At 45.3% G+C, this 15,995-nt stretch overlaps 1 protein-coding gene across 1 annotated transcript in view; it reads right to left on the bottom strand.

The window, feature by feature from the left end:
- Positions 1 to 15,995, bottom strand: part of LOC127584063 (transmembrane protein 144-like) — an 82,830-nt gene that overhangs the window by 21,226 nt on the left and 45,609 nt on the right. The window contains exon 10 of the mRNA XM_052040610.1: positions 7,439 to 7,536. Coding sequence (XP_051896570.1) covers positions 7,439 to 7,536 — 98 coding nt within the window. The remainder of the gene's footprint in view (positions 1 to 7,438; positions 7,537 to 15,995) is intronic.

Raw genomic sequence — 15,995 nt, 5'->3', positions numbered from 1 at the left:
CGATCCCTGGTCAGCTCGTCAGCAGAGACATTTATCCTACATTTCCGAGTTCACAACTGACATCCAACATGTCTCCGGAAAGGATAATGTCGTTGCTGATGCACTTTCCAGACCAACCATCCACAACCTATCCTTGGGTGTCGACTACACGGCCCTGGCTGACGCACAGCAAGCCAACGACGAATTGCCCAGCTACAGAACCGCAGTCTCGGGCCTGCAGCTCCGAGATTTCTGGGTTGGTCCAGGTCAGCGGACCCTACTTTGCGACGTTGCGACTGGTCAGCCCCGCCCTATTGTCCCTGCAGCCTGGCGGAGACGCGTTTTTGACTCGGTACATGGGTTGGCGCACCCATCCATCAGATCTACTGTCCGACTGGTCGCCAGCAAGTTTGTCTGGCATGGCCTGCGCAAACAGGTCAGTGAGTGGGCCAGGACTTGTCTGCACTGCCAGACGTCAAAAATCCAGCGACACACCAAGGTCCCACCACAGCAGTTCGAGCCTACCCGTAGGAGGTTCGACCACATACACGTCGACCTCGTGGGCCCTCTGCCGGTTTCAAGAGGAGCCCAGTACCTCCTTACCATCATGGACCGGTTCACGAGGTGGCCTGAGGCAACCCCCCTGACTGACATCACAACTGATTCCTGCGCCCGAGCGCTGCTCACAACTTGGGTCTCACGTTTTGGCGTTCCGGCCCACATCACTTCAGACAGAGGCACCCAATTCACTTCCAGTCTCTGGGCTGCATTAGCGAACCTGCTAGGGACGCAGCTGCACACCACCACGGCCTACCATCCTCAATCAAACGGGTTGGTGGAACGATTTCACCGCCATCTGAAATCGGCCTTGATGGCCCGCCTGAAGGGTCCTAACTGGGTTGACGAGCTGCCTTGGGTCCTGCTCGGCATACGCACTGCCCCCAAAGAAGACCTCCGCACTTCGTCAGCTGAGCTTGTATACGGGGCACCACTAGTTGTCCCCGGGGATTTCATACCTGCCCTTCAGGACCAAGGAGAACAACCCCCAGCAGTTCTACAAAGACTGCGCGAGAAGCTCGGCGCCTTGGCCCCGATTCCCACCTCATGGCACGGTCAAGCCCCTTCCTGCCAGCCCAAGGAACTACGGGACTGTAAGTTTGTTTTCGTTCGCAGGGGCACACCTCGGGCGCCATTGCAACGACCATATGAGGGACCGTTCCGAGTCATACGGAATAACGGATCCACTTTTATTTTGGACATTGGAGGCAGGGAACAGGTTTTCACGGCGGACCGCCTCAAACCGGCCCATTTGGATCTGCAACAGCCTGTCGAGGTTGCCACGCCACGACGCAGAGGCCGCCCCCCTAAGCGGCAGCTGGCGCAGCCCATGGACCTTGGGGACTGTCTCGCCGGTTCTGGGGGGGGTTGTGTGGCGACTCACCGTCTAGTCGGGCGAACCGGCTCGGCAGTCGGGTCGCGCGGCGTCGGAGCGACGAGGCCCAAGATGGCGGCGGGCCTCGTCTTTCCGAGCGACGGGGAGAACCCGCGCGCGGGAAAGTCCTGATGACGTAGGACTTACGTCCTTGCCGGTTTTTTTGGGCGGGAGTTTTTCTCCCTTAAAGGGCCCGCACAGGCGGGAAAATAAACCAGTTCTGTTTGGCAATCCTCCGAGTAGAGTCTTGTTTTATTCCGCGGTAGCAACCGCTACAGCATGGTAAAATGGCCAGTGTTTCAAGTTAACCACACATACATCAGTTAACCCATGATAATAGATTGGTTAACAAAAATGGAAACTGACTGGGAAGGAATGCAGGAATGATACTGTTCAAGCTGATACTCTGTCCAGTTTACCACAGGAATCATCATCTGCCAGTGGTGGGGGAATGTGATTTTCACATTGCAGCAGGTAGACGAGAATTCCCCAGCAACAGGCACAGAAGTCAATTGGGTGGCTCAGCGAGGTATCAAAGCAGGTCTAAGACAGACATTGAGAGAATGTGGAATAGGGGCTACTTGGGGGATTTACAGACATTCCATAACCACAGTTTTGAATCACCAGCTCATCGAGAATATTTAAAATGGGGTAACGTATTCGTCATTCTGAGTTTTCTCCGGGAAAGGACTGTGGGCAAGCTACTTACCAACCATACTGGAATCATCAACATGAACACCATTAACAGGAATTGAATGGTTTGGCAGAAGATTGATTAAACAAAAGCATTAGTACAGCTGGTCAGTAATACAAAGCAACATTACCTAACACAACATTACAGCCAAGGAAATGGCCAACTCAATCATTCCAAATCACTATAATTCATTTTGTTTCCATGTGAATTTTATGTGGTGTAGCAGCGATGAAGATCTATTGATTCCTCCATGAGATTCTGCTTCCAAGGAGAGAGCAGAGGGATCTATAATTGTGTTAAAAGAAGTGGTGAGGGAAGAGATGTTTCAAGGTTGATTAAGCTTCATGATGAATCATTGATTGGCTAACTTCCTGTTTATAAAGCATATAAGTACACATTCCACTCCTGGTTTTATTCCACAGTGCTCTTTGCATCATCGAGCTTGGCTTAGCCTGCGTGTGAGAGTAAAGAGGCAGCAGCTGAAGGGAAGAGTGATGATTCAAGGAGAGCAAAGCTAATCTGACTGAGTGAACAAGTCTTGGTCACCAGACCAGGGACAAACATGTGAAACTACAGCCCCTCTGCTAACGCTTCAAAATGTGAATAAAAAAGGTGAAGTTTGGGTTGGATAAGCCACTGTCAAAGAGTAAACCGGGAGAGTCAGATGGGGGGACACTTTATTGCTCAATACATGGAGAAAGATGGAATTCCTCAATCCTGAGAGGCTTCTTGATGAAAAACACGATGATGCTGGAGGAACTCAGCAGGCCAGGCAGCATCCATGGAGAAAAGCAGGCAGTCAACATTTCGGGTCAGGACCCTTCTTCAGGACTGAAGATAGGAAAAGGGGAAGCCCAATATATAGGAGGGAAAAGCAGAGCAGTGATAGGTGGACAAAGAAGGGGAGGCAGGGCGAGCACAAGGTGGTGATTGGTAGATGTAGGTAAGAGATAGTGACAGGCAGGTGCGGGGGAGGAGGGGAGAGCACATCCACCAGGGGGTGGGCCAAAGGTAAGGAGAGAAAAGAAAAAAAGAGGGGGGTAGAAAAAAAGAGGCTCGGAAAGGGAAGAAGAGAAGAAACATGCTGGGGGGGTGGTGGTGGTGGGGGGTGTTACTTAAAGTGGGAGAATTCAATATTCATGCCATTAGGCTGCAAGGTTCCAAGATAGAAAATGAGGTTCTCTGAGAGGCTTCTTGTTTGACACCCGCCATTAATAGGGACATCAATAAAATGCCTCTCAAATACTGATCTTTTTTTTATTTGAAATATTAAGTTCTCTCTTTCATTCCCTTTGCAAATATACTCGAGGCTGCACCATGACGATTGAACCTCTTGATGAAAATGTCAGTAACCTCTTGCTCACTTTGCAGCTAGGTCTGCTTTGGGTGGGTGGATCTTTTCTCCTCTGTTCTTTGGGGTGGTTGTTATGGGGCTGCATCTTCCTCCCCTTGATGGAAAATTTGTTGCTGTCATTAAAGGTTGGATGAGAAATGGGAACATAGTGTATGGATTGAATAATGAAAAATAATAGCCCATCAAGGACTGATATCAACATTTTCCTGGGGATCTGGGATTAAACACTGAATACACAAAAGACTGCAGATACTGGAATCTGGAGCAACAAACAATCTGCTGGAGGATCTCAGTGGGTTGAGCTGTCGGGGGAAAGGAATTATTGACATTTTGGGTTGTAACCCTGCATCAGGTCCCACTGAGTTCCTCCAGCAGATTTCTGCTCAGAATTAAACACCATTCCACTGGAGAGACCAAGACTTCCTCTGCTCTGTCAGCTCTACAGGGTAGGAGTGATGACAAACTCCTTGTGGTAGGTAAACACATTTTCACATTTTAAAAAGCTTTATTGTGCCTGCAAAGAAATGGAGATCCTTGTTGCTTGTTCTAAAATATTGAGACGGTAATAGCTCAGAACAACAACAAGAAGTTTTCTGTTTGCTCTAAGAATCATAAGCAACATCATTGCATCCTTTTGTGACATGATCAGGATTTATTATTTCCTAGGGTGACCAGAATTTATGCTTGGCGAGCCTTAACTTACCAAGAAACATGGCAAGGAGCCATTTTCTTGAACTGCTACAGCCCCTGCAGTGGAAGTCCTCCCACAGTCCTGTCAGGCAGAGAGTTCCAGCATTTGATCTCAGTGACAGTGAAGGAACGGTGAGAGGCAGTATGTCCAAAGGAGATATGCAAGGCAATTTTTAAGGTGGGAAGGGTTAAGTTCAAAGGAAACGTGGAGGGCAAGTTTTTTACACAGAGAGTGGTGGATGCCTGGAATGCACTGCCAAGGATGGTGGTGGAGGCAGACATGATAGAGGTGTTTAAGAGGCTCTTAAATAGTGTTACGGATTAAGTTACTATTGGTGAATGTCCCTTTAAGACATAGTGCAGTAGTGTGTGAGTGCGTGTGTGTGTGTGGCATGATTATGACAACAACAGGAGATAAAGGACGTGATGATGTTTTTGGGGCAGTCAGTCAGTCAGAGAAGAGAGAGAGAGAGGGAGAGAGAAACCTGCCTGCTGGTCTCTGTATCAATGGATAACTGTGTCTATCACTGCAATCCACATATGGATTTTTGGAATAATCCAGTGGAGTCCATTTTGTCATTAACCTGTAGAAGGAAACAGGTATTTGTGTGGACGGCCACGTCTTGAGTGCCTTTCAGGGTGGCAGGTGCTTCGGAACAAAGGAATGGAGATCATCAGTGATTGAGGTGTTGTATGAGTTCCATCGTGGAACAGTTGGATTTCGTAATTACTCTCTATTTTCTCTCTACATCTTCTCTTCAGTCAACAGTGGCTTTGCAGAAACCTTTGCTCACGTTTCACCTTATGGCTTGCTGAACTGAACTTTGAGAACTGTTCCTAGACTTGGAGTTTGGGAATTTGCTACACACATACTTCGAGTTTAGTTTTGGGGGTTAATGTTTAAGATCTAACATTTTTACTTCTAACATTCTAACATTTTTACTTTTATTTTTCTTATTAGCATAAGTAGTTATTAATAAAACAGTTTCTAATGCTTACACATGACTCGGTGTGTTTCTTTTGTTGCTGGTACATAACAATAGGCACATGAATGTGCAATGAATGGAGGGGTATGGACATTGTGTTAGCAGAAAAAATTAGTTTAGGTAGGCATTTAATTACTAGTTTAATTAGTTTGGCTCAACATCATGGGCCAAAGGGCCTGTTCCTGTGCTGTATGTTCTAATGGTGATGTATTTGAAGTCATGGAGATATAAGATTTGCAAAGAGATACGCATGGGGTGCCATTGCCAAGCATCTCCAACATTTGCCCCTCTGGGTGCTATCTGTGGGCGCTCTCAAAGAAAGCTTGGCGACTTTCTGCAGTGCATTCTGAAGAAGTTACACATTTCAGCCAGCCTGCATGGGTGACAGAAGGATTTAACATTTTGGGTCGTGGATGGGAAGCCAATCAAAGCAAAATACTTTCTTCTGAATGGTGTGAATCTGCTTGAGCTTTCATTCAGGTGAGTGTTAATGTGTACAAAGGTGAACCTTGAATTCTGCTGGAAATCCTGGTCACCCTGGGCAATAATAAATCCTGATCATGTCACAAAAGGGCACAATGATGTAGCTTATGATTCTTAGAGCAAATGGAAAAATTCTTGTCATTGTTCTGAACTATTACCACTCATCATTTTAGAACAGCGTCAAGAAGCTTCATTTCTTTTCAGGCGCAATACATCTACCACAAGGAGTTTGTCATCATTCTTAACCAGTAGAGCTGACAGAGCAGAGAAAATCTTTGTCTCTCCAGTGGAATGGTGTTTAATTCCAGATACCCAGGAAATTATTAATATGAATCCCTGCCAGGGCTATTACAATGACATTTTTAGGTCCTTGAGCTCCTGTATCTTTGACAGTGTTGTGTTTGATAAGATAAGATTTCTTTACTAGTCACATGTACATCGAAACACACAGTGAAATGCAACTTTTGCATAGAGTGTTCTGGGGGCAGCCCACAAGTGTCGCCATGCTTCTGGCGCCAACACAGTATGCCCACAACTTCCTAACCTGTACGTCTTTGGAATGTGGGAGGAAACCGGAGCACGCAGAGGAAACCCACACAGACACGGGGAAAACGTACAAACTCCTTACAGACAGTGACTGGAATTGAACCAGGGTCGCTGGTGCTGCAATAGCGTAATGCTAACTGCTACAAGTTATTCTATACTAAAAGCATGGAATTCCTTACATGCAACGCTAATGTTGTGCATATAAAACACATAATAACGTTGCTTCATGCTCTGATCACAACTAATATGAATTATGGCAACCCATAAGCTGTGAACGCTCTGTAGTGCCTGTGGTTTGTGAGTTGACAAGTTGCCTGTGAGACATTTTCCAAGAAAAGCTACCTTCTTGGACAGTTTAAGTTTCTTATTCGGCCAAGAGATGTGACAGATCGTAACTAACAGGAGTTAGTTGGGCCCTGCTGCGTGCCACCGGCCCCCCCTTACCTTCTGCTCTGCTTTTGAGTGCCAAGCAATGCCCGCTGACACTCTCCAGGGGTTCCGCCTTCCCCCACCATTGGGGTGGGGGTCAGAATGGGACAAACTGGGCAACTTGACTCGGACCACTGTTGCACCAGGTCTACCTGCCCTCACAGAGAGTGGAGGGTGCGAGGGTAGCCCAGAGGGGAATGCAGAGCAGGTGGCTAGCAAATGGAACACCACACACTGACCCCTCGAACCGGTTCATAGGAAATAAAAATGTTTGACACAGAGCATCTGTCTGCCGGTACGCCAGAGTGTGAACGGACTCCAGACCACCAGCATCCCTGTAGATGCCCTCATCCTCTCTAACAGTCGGGCATGGTTAGCCATCCCCATCAGCTTTGGTTTTACGTTGCTTTCTTTCCCTCTTGGTCTCTTTGTGTAATTTTGTCAGCAGGCTCTTGCCTGGAGACTATTGTTTTTATTGCTTGTCTCTCTCATTTCTTTTCTAACTTTGCACTAAGTGCTGACTTTCCCGCAAATTCCTTAAGCGTCTCTGAAAATCGTGTTCCCAAGAAGCTTAATACATTCTTATCTCTTCTTTAATAGCAGCGATTAGTCATCTGGGCTCGCCCTATCAGAGATATTCCCTTGGTTCTACCCATTCGCACCCCCGCCCCCCACCCCATCTTATCTACTACCTAAAACTGACTTGCATTCTCTCTTCCGCAGTTCAGTTCTTCGGACCTGAAATATGAACTGTTTCTTTTTCTGCAGATGCTGCCTGACCTGCTGAGTGCTTCCAGCATTTTCTGTTTTTATTATAAATATGAGCAGTACTTTATGATACTCACAGCAGTAACAAGAGGAAATGTGATAACTGCACCAAGGTAGTAGTTTGCCAGAAACCAAGCACTGTTTGCTATTCCCCACAGCAGTCCCGAGAAGAAAGCTAAGAATTAAAGAAATTGAGAATTATTAAATGCCTACAGATGAACTGCATCAGTCTATGGGACGGTTTGCACCTGAACTGGAGGGGAACCAATATCCTTGTGGAAAGATTTGTCAGTGCTGCTTGGGAGCGGGGGTTAAACTAGAGTTGTGGGGGGGGGGGGGGGAGGTGGGAACCACAGCAGAGTAACAGGGCAGCAAGTGGGGAAAGCAAATGTTAAGCCTACAAGCAAAGACAGAAGTCAAGCATGGTGGGCCCAATGTTCTGAGATGCATCTATTTTAATGTGAGGTGTGTTGTAGGTAAGGCAGATGAACTTAGAACATGGACCAGCATGAGGAATTATGGTGTTGTAGCCATTAGTGAGACTGGGTTGCAGGAGGGGCAGGACTGGCAGCTCAATGTTCCAGGGTTCTAATATTTTAGACATGATAGAGAGGGAGGTATTAAAAGGGGAGGGGTGGCATTACTCATCAGGGAAAATGTCACGCGGTGCTCAGAGAGGACATACTGGAGGGATCATCGACTGAGGCAATATGGGTGGAACTGAGCAATAAGAAGGGGATGACAACATTAATGGGACTATATTATAGAGCTCCCAATAGTCAGTGGGATTTGGAGGAACAAATTTGCAGACAGATAGCAGACAGTTGCAAGAAAAATAAGGTTTGAACAGTGGGTGATTTTAACTTTCCACATATTGACTGGGATTCCCACACCATAAAGGGATTGGATGGGATAGAGTTTGTAAAATGTGTTCAGGAAAGTTTCCTCAATCAATATGTAGAGGTCCCAACCAGAGAGAGTGCGATACTGGATCTCCTCTTAGGGAACGAGGCAGGGCAGGTGACAGAAGTGTGCATAGGGGAACACTTTAGATCTAGTGATCATAATTCCATTAGTTTCAAGATAATTATGGAGAAGGATAGGACTGGTCCTCGGTTGAGATTCTAAATTTGAGTAAGGCCAATTTTGATAGAATTAGAAGGGATCTGGCAGGCATGAATTGGGACAGGCTGTTTTCCGGCAAAGAGATGCTTGGTAAGTGGCAGGCTTTCAAAATTGAAATAATGAGAGTACAGAATCTGTACGTTCCTGTTAGAATAAAAGGCAAGGCTAACAGGCTTAGGGAACCTTGGTTATCGAAGGATATTGAGGGCCTAGTAAAGAAAAAGAGGCGGATATCAGGTATAGGCAGTTAGGATCAAATGAGGCGCTTGAGGAGTATAAGAAATGCAAGAGAACACTTGAGAGAGAAATCAGGAGGGCAAAGAAAGGACATGAGGTTGCTCTGGCAGACAAGGTGAAAGAGAATCCCAAGGGTTTCTATAGCTTTATTAAGAGCAAAAGGGTAGTAAGGGACAAAATTGGTCCTGTTGGAGATCAGCATGGTCATCTATGTATGGAGCCAAAAGAGATGGGGGAGATCTTAAATGAATTTTTTGCATCCATATTTACTCTCGAGACAGACACAGAGACCATAGAACTGAGGCAAAAAAGTAGTGAGGTCATGGACCATATTCAAATTATGGAAGAGGAGGTGCTGGCTGTCTTGAGGTGAATAAAGGTGGATAAATCCCCAGGGTCAGACAAGATGCCCCTTGGACCTTGTGGGAAGCTAGTGCAGAAATTGCAGAGGCCCTGGCAAAGATATTTAAAACATCAGGCACGGGTGAGGTGCTGGAGGACTGGAGGATACTTAATGTTGTTCTGTTGTTCAAGGAAGGTTCTAAGAGTAAGCCAGGAAATTATAGGCCGGTGAGCCTGACGTCAGTTGTGGGTAAATTATTGGAAGGTATTCTAAGGGACAGGATATATAAGTATTTGAATAGACAGGGCCTGATTAGAGATAGTCAACATGGCTTTGTGCATGGTAGGTCATGTCTAACCAATCTTACAGATTTCTTCGAGGAGGTTACCAAGGAGGTCGATGAGGGAAAGGCGGTGGACATTGTTTACATGGACTTTAGCAAGGCCTTTGACAAAGTCCCTCAAACGGAGGTTGCTCCAGAAGGTTAATTCACTTGGCATTCAGGATGAAGTAGCCAATTGGATTCAACATTGGCTTAGCTGGAGAAGCCAGAGAGTGGTAGTAGACGGTTGTCTCTCTGACTGCAAGCCTGTGACTAATGGTGTGATATAGGGATCGGTGCTGGGTCCTTTATTGTTTATCATCTATATCCATAACTTAGTTGATAATGTGGTAAACTGGATAAGCAAATTTGCAGCTGACACCAAGATTGGGATCGTAGTGGGCAGCAAGGAAGGCTATCAAAGCTTCCAGCGTGGTCTTGACCAACTAGAAAAATGGGCTGAAAAATGGCAGACGGAATTTAATGCAGACAAGCGTGAGGTGTTGCTCCTTGGGAGGACAAACCAGGGTAAGAATTACACTGTGAATGGTAGGGCTCTGAGGTGTGTGGTAGAACAAAGGGACCTGGGAATACAGATCCATAGTTCATTGAAAGTGGTGTCACAAGTAGATAGGGTCGTAAAGAGATCTTTTGGCACATTCATGAATCAGGGCATTGAGTGCAGGAGTTGGGATGTTCTGTTGAAGATGTATAATATGTTGGTGAGGCTGACTTTTAGAGTATTGTGTGCAGTTCTGGTCACCTACCTACAGGAAAGATATCAATAAGCTTGAAAGAGTGCAGAGAAAATTTACATGGATGTTGCCAGGGCTTGAGGACCTGAGTTACAGGGATAGGTTGAATAGGTTAGGACTTTATTCCCTGGAACGTAGGAGAATGAGAGGAGATCTAATAGAGGTATACAAAATTATGAGGGGTATAGACAGGGTGAATGCCTATAGGTTTTTTCCCCTAAGGTTGGGTGAGACTAGAACTAGAGGATTTAGGGTGAAAGGTGAAATACTTAAGGGGAATCTGAGGGGAAACTTCTTCACTCAGAGGGTGGTGCAAGTGTGGAACGAGCTGCCAGCGGAAGTGGTAGATGCAGGTTCAATTGTGACATTTAAGAGAAGTTTGGATAGGTACATGGGTGGGAGGGGTTTGGAGGGATATGGTCTGGGTGCAGGTAGATGGGACTAGGCAGAAGATCAGGTGTGCATGGACTAAATGGACCAAAGGGCTTGTTTCTGTGCTATAGTACTCTATGACTCTATAATTGTGGACCTCTATAAAAGAATTGCTGGGAGAATTAATTAGCAAATTTTAGCCCTCTCTGATTCCTCTCAATGAGACAGCATTCAACAAAAATTAATCATCAGAATGTCAAGAGCACCAAGAATCAGATACACAGACTCTGTTCCTTGTTGGCCAAGCCACATTGTTATTGAGCCAAGCACTCTAGAAGCAATGAATCCTCCAGGAATGTGGCTTTGGATCTGAAAGATTTTTTTAAAAATCAGAGCTTTCTATTAGTTTCCAGAAAAACATGGTAGGAACTGAATAAACAAAGTGTAAATATAAGCTTCCATTGCTGCATGAAGGAACATGTTGCCAATTTCCATTCAACCACTTATTAATTTTAATTCACATTAAAAAAATCTTGGTGAATAAAGCCAAGGTGGTTAAGTGAATCACTGAGGTAATGACGTTTCAATTTTCTGTTAATTTAATCTTAATTTTTGAATCCTTACTGATTCCCTTATAAGGTTTATGTCTGATTATAATTACCAGGATAAACTTTTATCTGATTTTAATTGTCTAAACTGTTTAATTGAAAATGGATGCAGAAAGTCTTCAAATTCATGTTCATTCAGGGATGAAGCCCCATCACTGTCTTTATTACACGTACAACTGTTAGCTTCTCCATTGTCTTTCCAAACATCTGATCCATATATTGATCATTTTTTGTGAACAACAACTTCCTGGTGAAATGTTAATTTTCCCATTCACCATTTTGAACCTTTGTTCCCTTGTCTACAAATAGCAGTTGAGTCCAGTGCAATTTTCTGGATTATCCTTTTTCATTCTCTTTACTATCCTTAATCCTTATATATGATCAGTTCAGTTTCCTCATTGTCAGACTAAAAGCCCATGTCGGTCCAACCTTTTCTCATAAGCCAGTCCTCTGATGTTGTGCCTCAAGTTCATGGATCTTCTAGCACAAGAATGTCTCTCATGTCTTGGCAAGAACTCTGGACAGGAAACTCAAAGCCTTCAACTTTGATGGGTGTGGATAAGTGTATAACTACTTAACTGGCAGTAACGTCTCGACTCCCCAGTGTTTGCTCTGCTCAATTTCCTTATAAGGCTTCAAGATGTACTTGGGGATGTATAAACCTTGCCAGAACATAACTTTTGCTAAAGTTGAAAATTAAGCCAATGACATGGATTTAGTACTGAACAGTTTGATTATGACTCATCAGAGTGATATATGAATTGTTGATTAATGGTCATATTGGATAGAATCAGAATCAGATTTATTATCACTGACTTTGATGACATGGAATCCAGGAGGGCTGGCTAACCGGATACACAATTGGCTTGATGGTAGAAAGCAGAGGGTGATGGTGGAAGGTTGTTTCTCGGGCTGGAGGCCTGTGACTAGTGGTGTGCCTCAGAGGTCGGTGCTGGGCCCATTGTTGTCTGTCATCTATATCAACGATTTGGTTAAGAATGTAGAAGGCATGGTTAGTAAGTTTGCAGATGACACCAAAATAGGTGGTATAGTGGACAATGAAAAAGGTTATCAAAAATTACAGGGGGATCTTGATCAGCTGTGTCAGTGGGCTGAGGAATGGCAAATGGGGTTTAATACAGATAAGTGCGAGGTATTGCATTTTGGAAAGTCAAATCCAGGTAGGATTTTCAGAGTGAACAGCAGGGCCCTGGGTAGTGTTGTAGAACAGAGGGACCTTGGAGTACAAGTACGTGGTTCACTGAAAATGGAGTCACAGGTAAACAGGGTGGTGAAGAAGGCTTTTGGCATGCTGGCCTTCATAAGTCAGGGCATTGAATATATAAAAGTTGGGAGGTTATGGTGCGATTGTACAGGACGCCAGTGAGGACAAACTTGGAGTATTGTGTTCAGTTTTGGTCACCCTGCTGCAGGAAAGATGTAATTAAACTGGAAAGAGTGCAGAAAAGATTTACAAGGATGCTGTCAGGACTTGAGGGACTGAGTTATAGGGACAGGTTGGACAGGCTAGGACTTCACTCCTTAGAGCACAGGAGACTGAGAGATGATCATATATAGGTGTAAAAATTATGAGGGGCATAGATAAGGTGAATGCACTCTGTCTTTTTCCCAGAGTTGGGGTATCAAGAACAAGAGGGCATACATTTAAGGTGAGAGGGGAAAGATTTAAGAGGAACATGAGAGACAACTTTTTTACACAGAGGGTGGTAAGTATGTGGAATGAGCTGCCAGAGATTGTGGTTGTGGCAGGTACAATAACAACTTTGAAAAGACAGTTGAACAGGAACATGAATTGGAAAGGTTTAGAAGGTTATAGGCCAAACGCTGGCAAATGGGACTAGCTTGTTTGGGACATCATTCACAAAAAGTGCTGGAGGAACTCAGCAGGTCAGGCAGCATCTAGGAAGGGAAGTAAACAGTCGGCATTTCGGGTCAAGACCCTTCATCAGGACTGGAGATGAAAGAGGGCAGAAACCAGAATAAAGTGGGGGGAGGGGGAGGACCACATGCTGGCAGGTGATAGGTGAGTTCAAGTGATAGTTGAGTCCAGGAGAGAGGGGGAAGGTAGGTGGGTGGGGGAGGGGGAGGTGTGAGAAGCTGAGAGGTGATAGGTAGAAGAGGCAAAGGGCTGAAGAAGAGAGAATCCGGTTGGAGAGGACAGTGGACCATGGAATAAGGGACAGGGGAGGGGAACAGATGGGCAGGTCATGAGGTTGGGGGAAGGGGAAAGAGAAGGGGAGAGGGTGTCACAGAAATGAGGGAAGACAAAGAAGGAGAAAGGAGGGGAAAAAAGGAGGAGAAGAGGGGAGGGGTTACAAGAAGTTAGAGCAATAGATGTTGAGGCCGTCAGGTTGGAGACTACCAAGGCGGAATATGAGGTGTTGTTCCTCCAACCTGACCAGAAACCTATAGGATTCCTTCTTCTTCAGCCCTTTGCCTCTTCTACCTATCACCTCTCAGCTAATTACATCTCCCCACTCCCCCACCCACCTACCCTCCCCCTCTCACCTGGACTCACCTATCACCTGGATTCACCTATCTCCTCCCAGCCTGTTCTCCTTCCCTCTCCCGTCCTTCTTATTCTGCTTCTGCCCTCTTCCTTTCTAGTCCTGATGAAGGGTCTCGACCCAAAACATCGACTGCTTATTTCCTCCATAGATGCTACCTGACCTGTTGAGTTCCTCCAGCAGTTTTCGTGTATGTTGCCCCAGATTCCAGCACCTGCAGAATCTCTTGTGTCTCCCTTGGATGGACATTTTGGTCGGCATGCACCAGTTGGGTTGAAAGGCCTGTTTCCATGCTGTATGACTCTATGACCCTATGAATTTGTTGTTTTGCAACAGCTATACAGTGCAAAAAAAGGAATACTGAGGTAGTGTTCATGGGATGATGGACCATTCAGAAATCTGATGGCAGAGAGGAAGAAGCTGTTCCCGAATCAAGAGTGTGGGTCTTCAGGCTCCTGTACCTCCTCCCCAATGACAGAAACGAGAAGAGGGCGTGTGCTTAGTGAGGGTCCTTAGTGATGAATGCCACCTTCATGAGGCATGCCTCTTGAAGATTTTCTCAATGGCGGTGGGGGGGGGGGGGGGGGGGGGGGCGGGTGGTCGTTGTGCCCATGATGGAGCTGGCTGAGTCTACAACCCTCTGCAGCCTCTTGTGATCCTGTGCACTGGAGCCTCCATACTAGGCTGTGAATCAACCAGTCAGAAAGCTCTCCACCATACATCTATGGAAATTTGCAAGAGTCTTTGGTGACATACCAAATCTCCTCAAACTCATAATAAATTAGAGCTGCTGGCGTGCCTTCTTTGTGATCGCATCAATGTGTTGGGTCCAGGAGAGATCCTCCCAGATGTTGACGTCCAGGAACTTGAATCTTCTCACCCTTTCCACTGCTGACCTCTCAGTGAGGACTGGTGTGTGTTCTCCCAAATTCCCCTTCCTGAAGTCCTTGGTCAGTTCCTTGGTCTTGCTGATGTTGAGTGCGAGGCTGTTGTTGCGACACCACTCAACCAGCCAATCTATCTCACTCCTGTACACCTCTTTGTTGCCATCTGAGATTCTGCCAACAGCAGTGACGCCATCAGCAGATTTATAGATGGCATTTCAGCTGTGCTTTGCCACTCAGTCGTGAGTATAGAGACAGTAGAGCTAAGCACACATTCTTGAGGTGTGCCTGTGTTGATTGTCAGCAAGGAGGAGATGTTATTACCAATCTGCTCTGACTGTGGTCTCCTGATGAGGAAGTCGAGAATCCAGTTGCAGAGGGAGCTACAGAGGCCCAGGTTTTGAAGCTTGGTGATTAGTACTGAGGGGATGATCTTTATCTTAGACATCTTGAGTTTGAGTTAAATGCGTCATGACTCGAGTCTGTTGCCCAATACTGTTCCTTTTTGCAATACTGTATGTATGTTCATGTTATACATGAACAAATGTGATTCATGTGATTGGGAGCACTCCTATATCTGCTTCAGAAGGTAAGATGGATTATCACAGATGCTGTTAAAAAGGCATCTCATCTACCCTTTCAGGTGACTGCAAAAGAACCAACAAACATTAAAAAGACATCCTATCTACCCTCTCTGTAAAAGAAGCCACAACAATCATTTGAAGATGATCACAGGTGTCATTCCTGGTGCTCTGGCTAATATTTATTTCTCAGCAATATCTGGTTACTATCACATTACAGTTTGAGGGAGCTTGCAAATAGGTTACGGTATTGCAACCGTGACTACACTTCAAAAGTACATTGTTAGCTGTAAACACTGACACAACCTGAGGATGTGAAAGGTGCAATATAAATGTAAGTATTGCTTGCAATTATTCTTCTAAATCACATGCTTTTTTTCAAATTCATCCTTTATTTCCTGAGGTCCTCTTCAGAACTGCCCCTCTCAGTTTGATAATAATGGCAAATCTTGTCAATTTCTGTCGAATTTCTGAACCTAAATTCTTAATCCATATTCTACAGATGTGTACTTAAAGCAGCTAATATCTGGAGACTAATGCCCATTACTCAAACATCAAACAGCATCAGAATGTAATGTGATCAACTGTATTTTATGTTGAAAAGCTGCTAAATGTTTTGCATTAGCTTTATATATTCTTCCAAGAACAAAACTGCTGGAGATTCACAGGAGAGATTCAAACTAATTTCTTTCAGTAGTGTGCCTACACAGGCCAGCAACTAGTTTGCAACCTGAAATACAATGATAAGAATCTGCAGTCTGAGCTGGATGTCAAATCTCCCCTGTATCTTTACATCTATCTTTCCATTCATTCTGGAGAAAGACTGAAATGGCAGGGTGAAGGAACCATAGGTGACAAGAGAGGTGGAACAACTAGTTA

The sequence above is a fragment of the Pristis pectinata genome, chromosome 2, assembly GCF_009764475.1.
Source record: "Pristis pectinata isolate sPriPec2 chromosome 2, sPriPec2.1.pri, whole genome shotgun sequence".
NCBI lineage: Eukaryota > Metazoa > Chordata > Chondrichthyes > Rhinopristiformes > Pristidae > Pristis > Pristis pectinata.
Note: the sequence above shows the minus strand (reverse complement) of the source record. Positions and strands in the feature narration are given on the sequence as shown.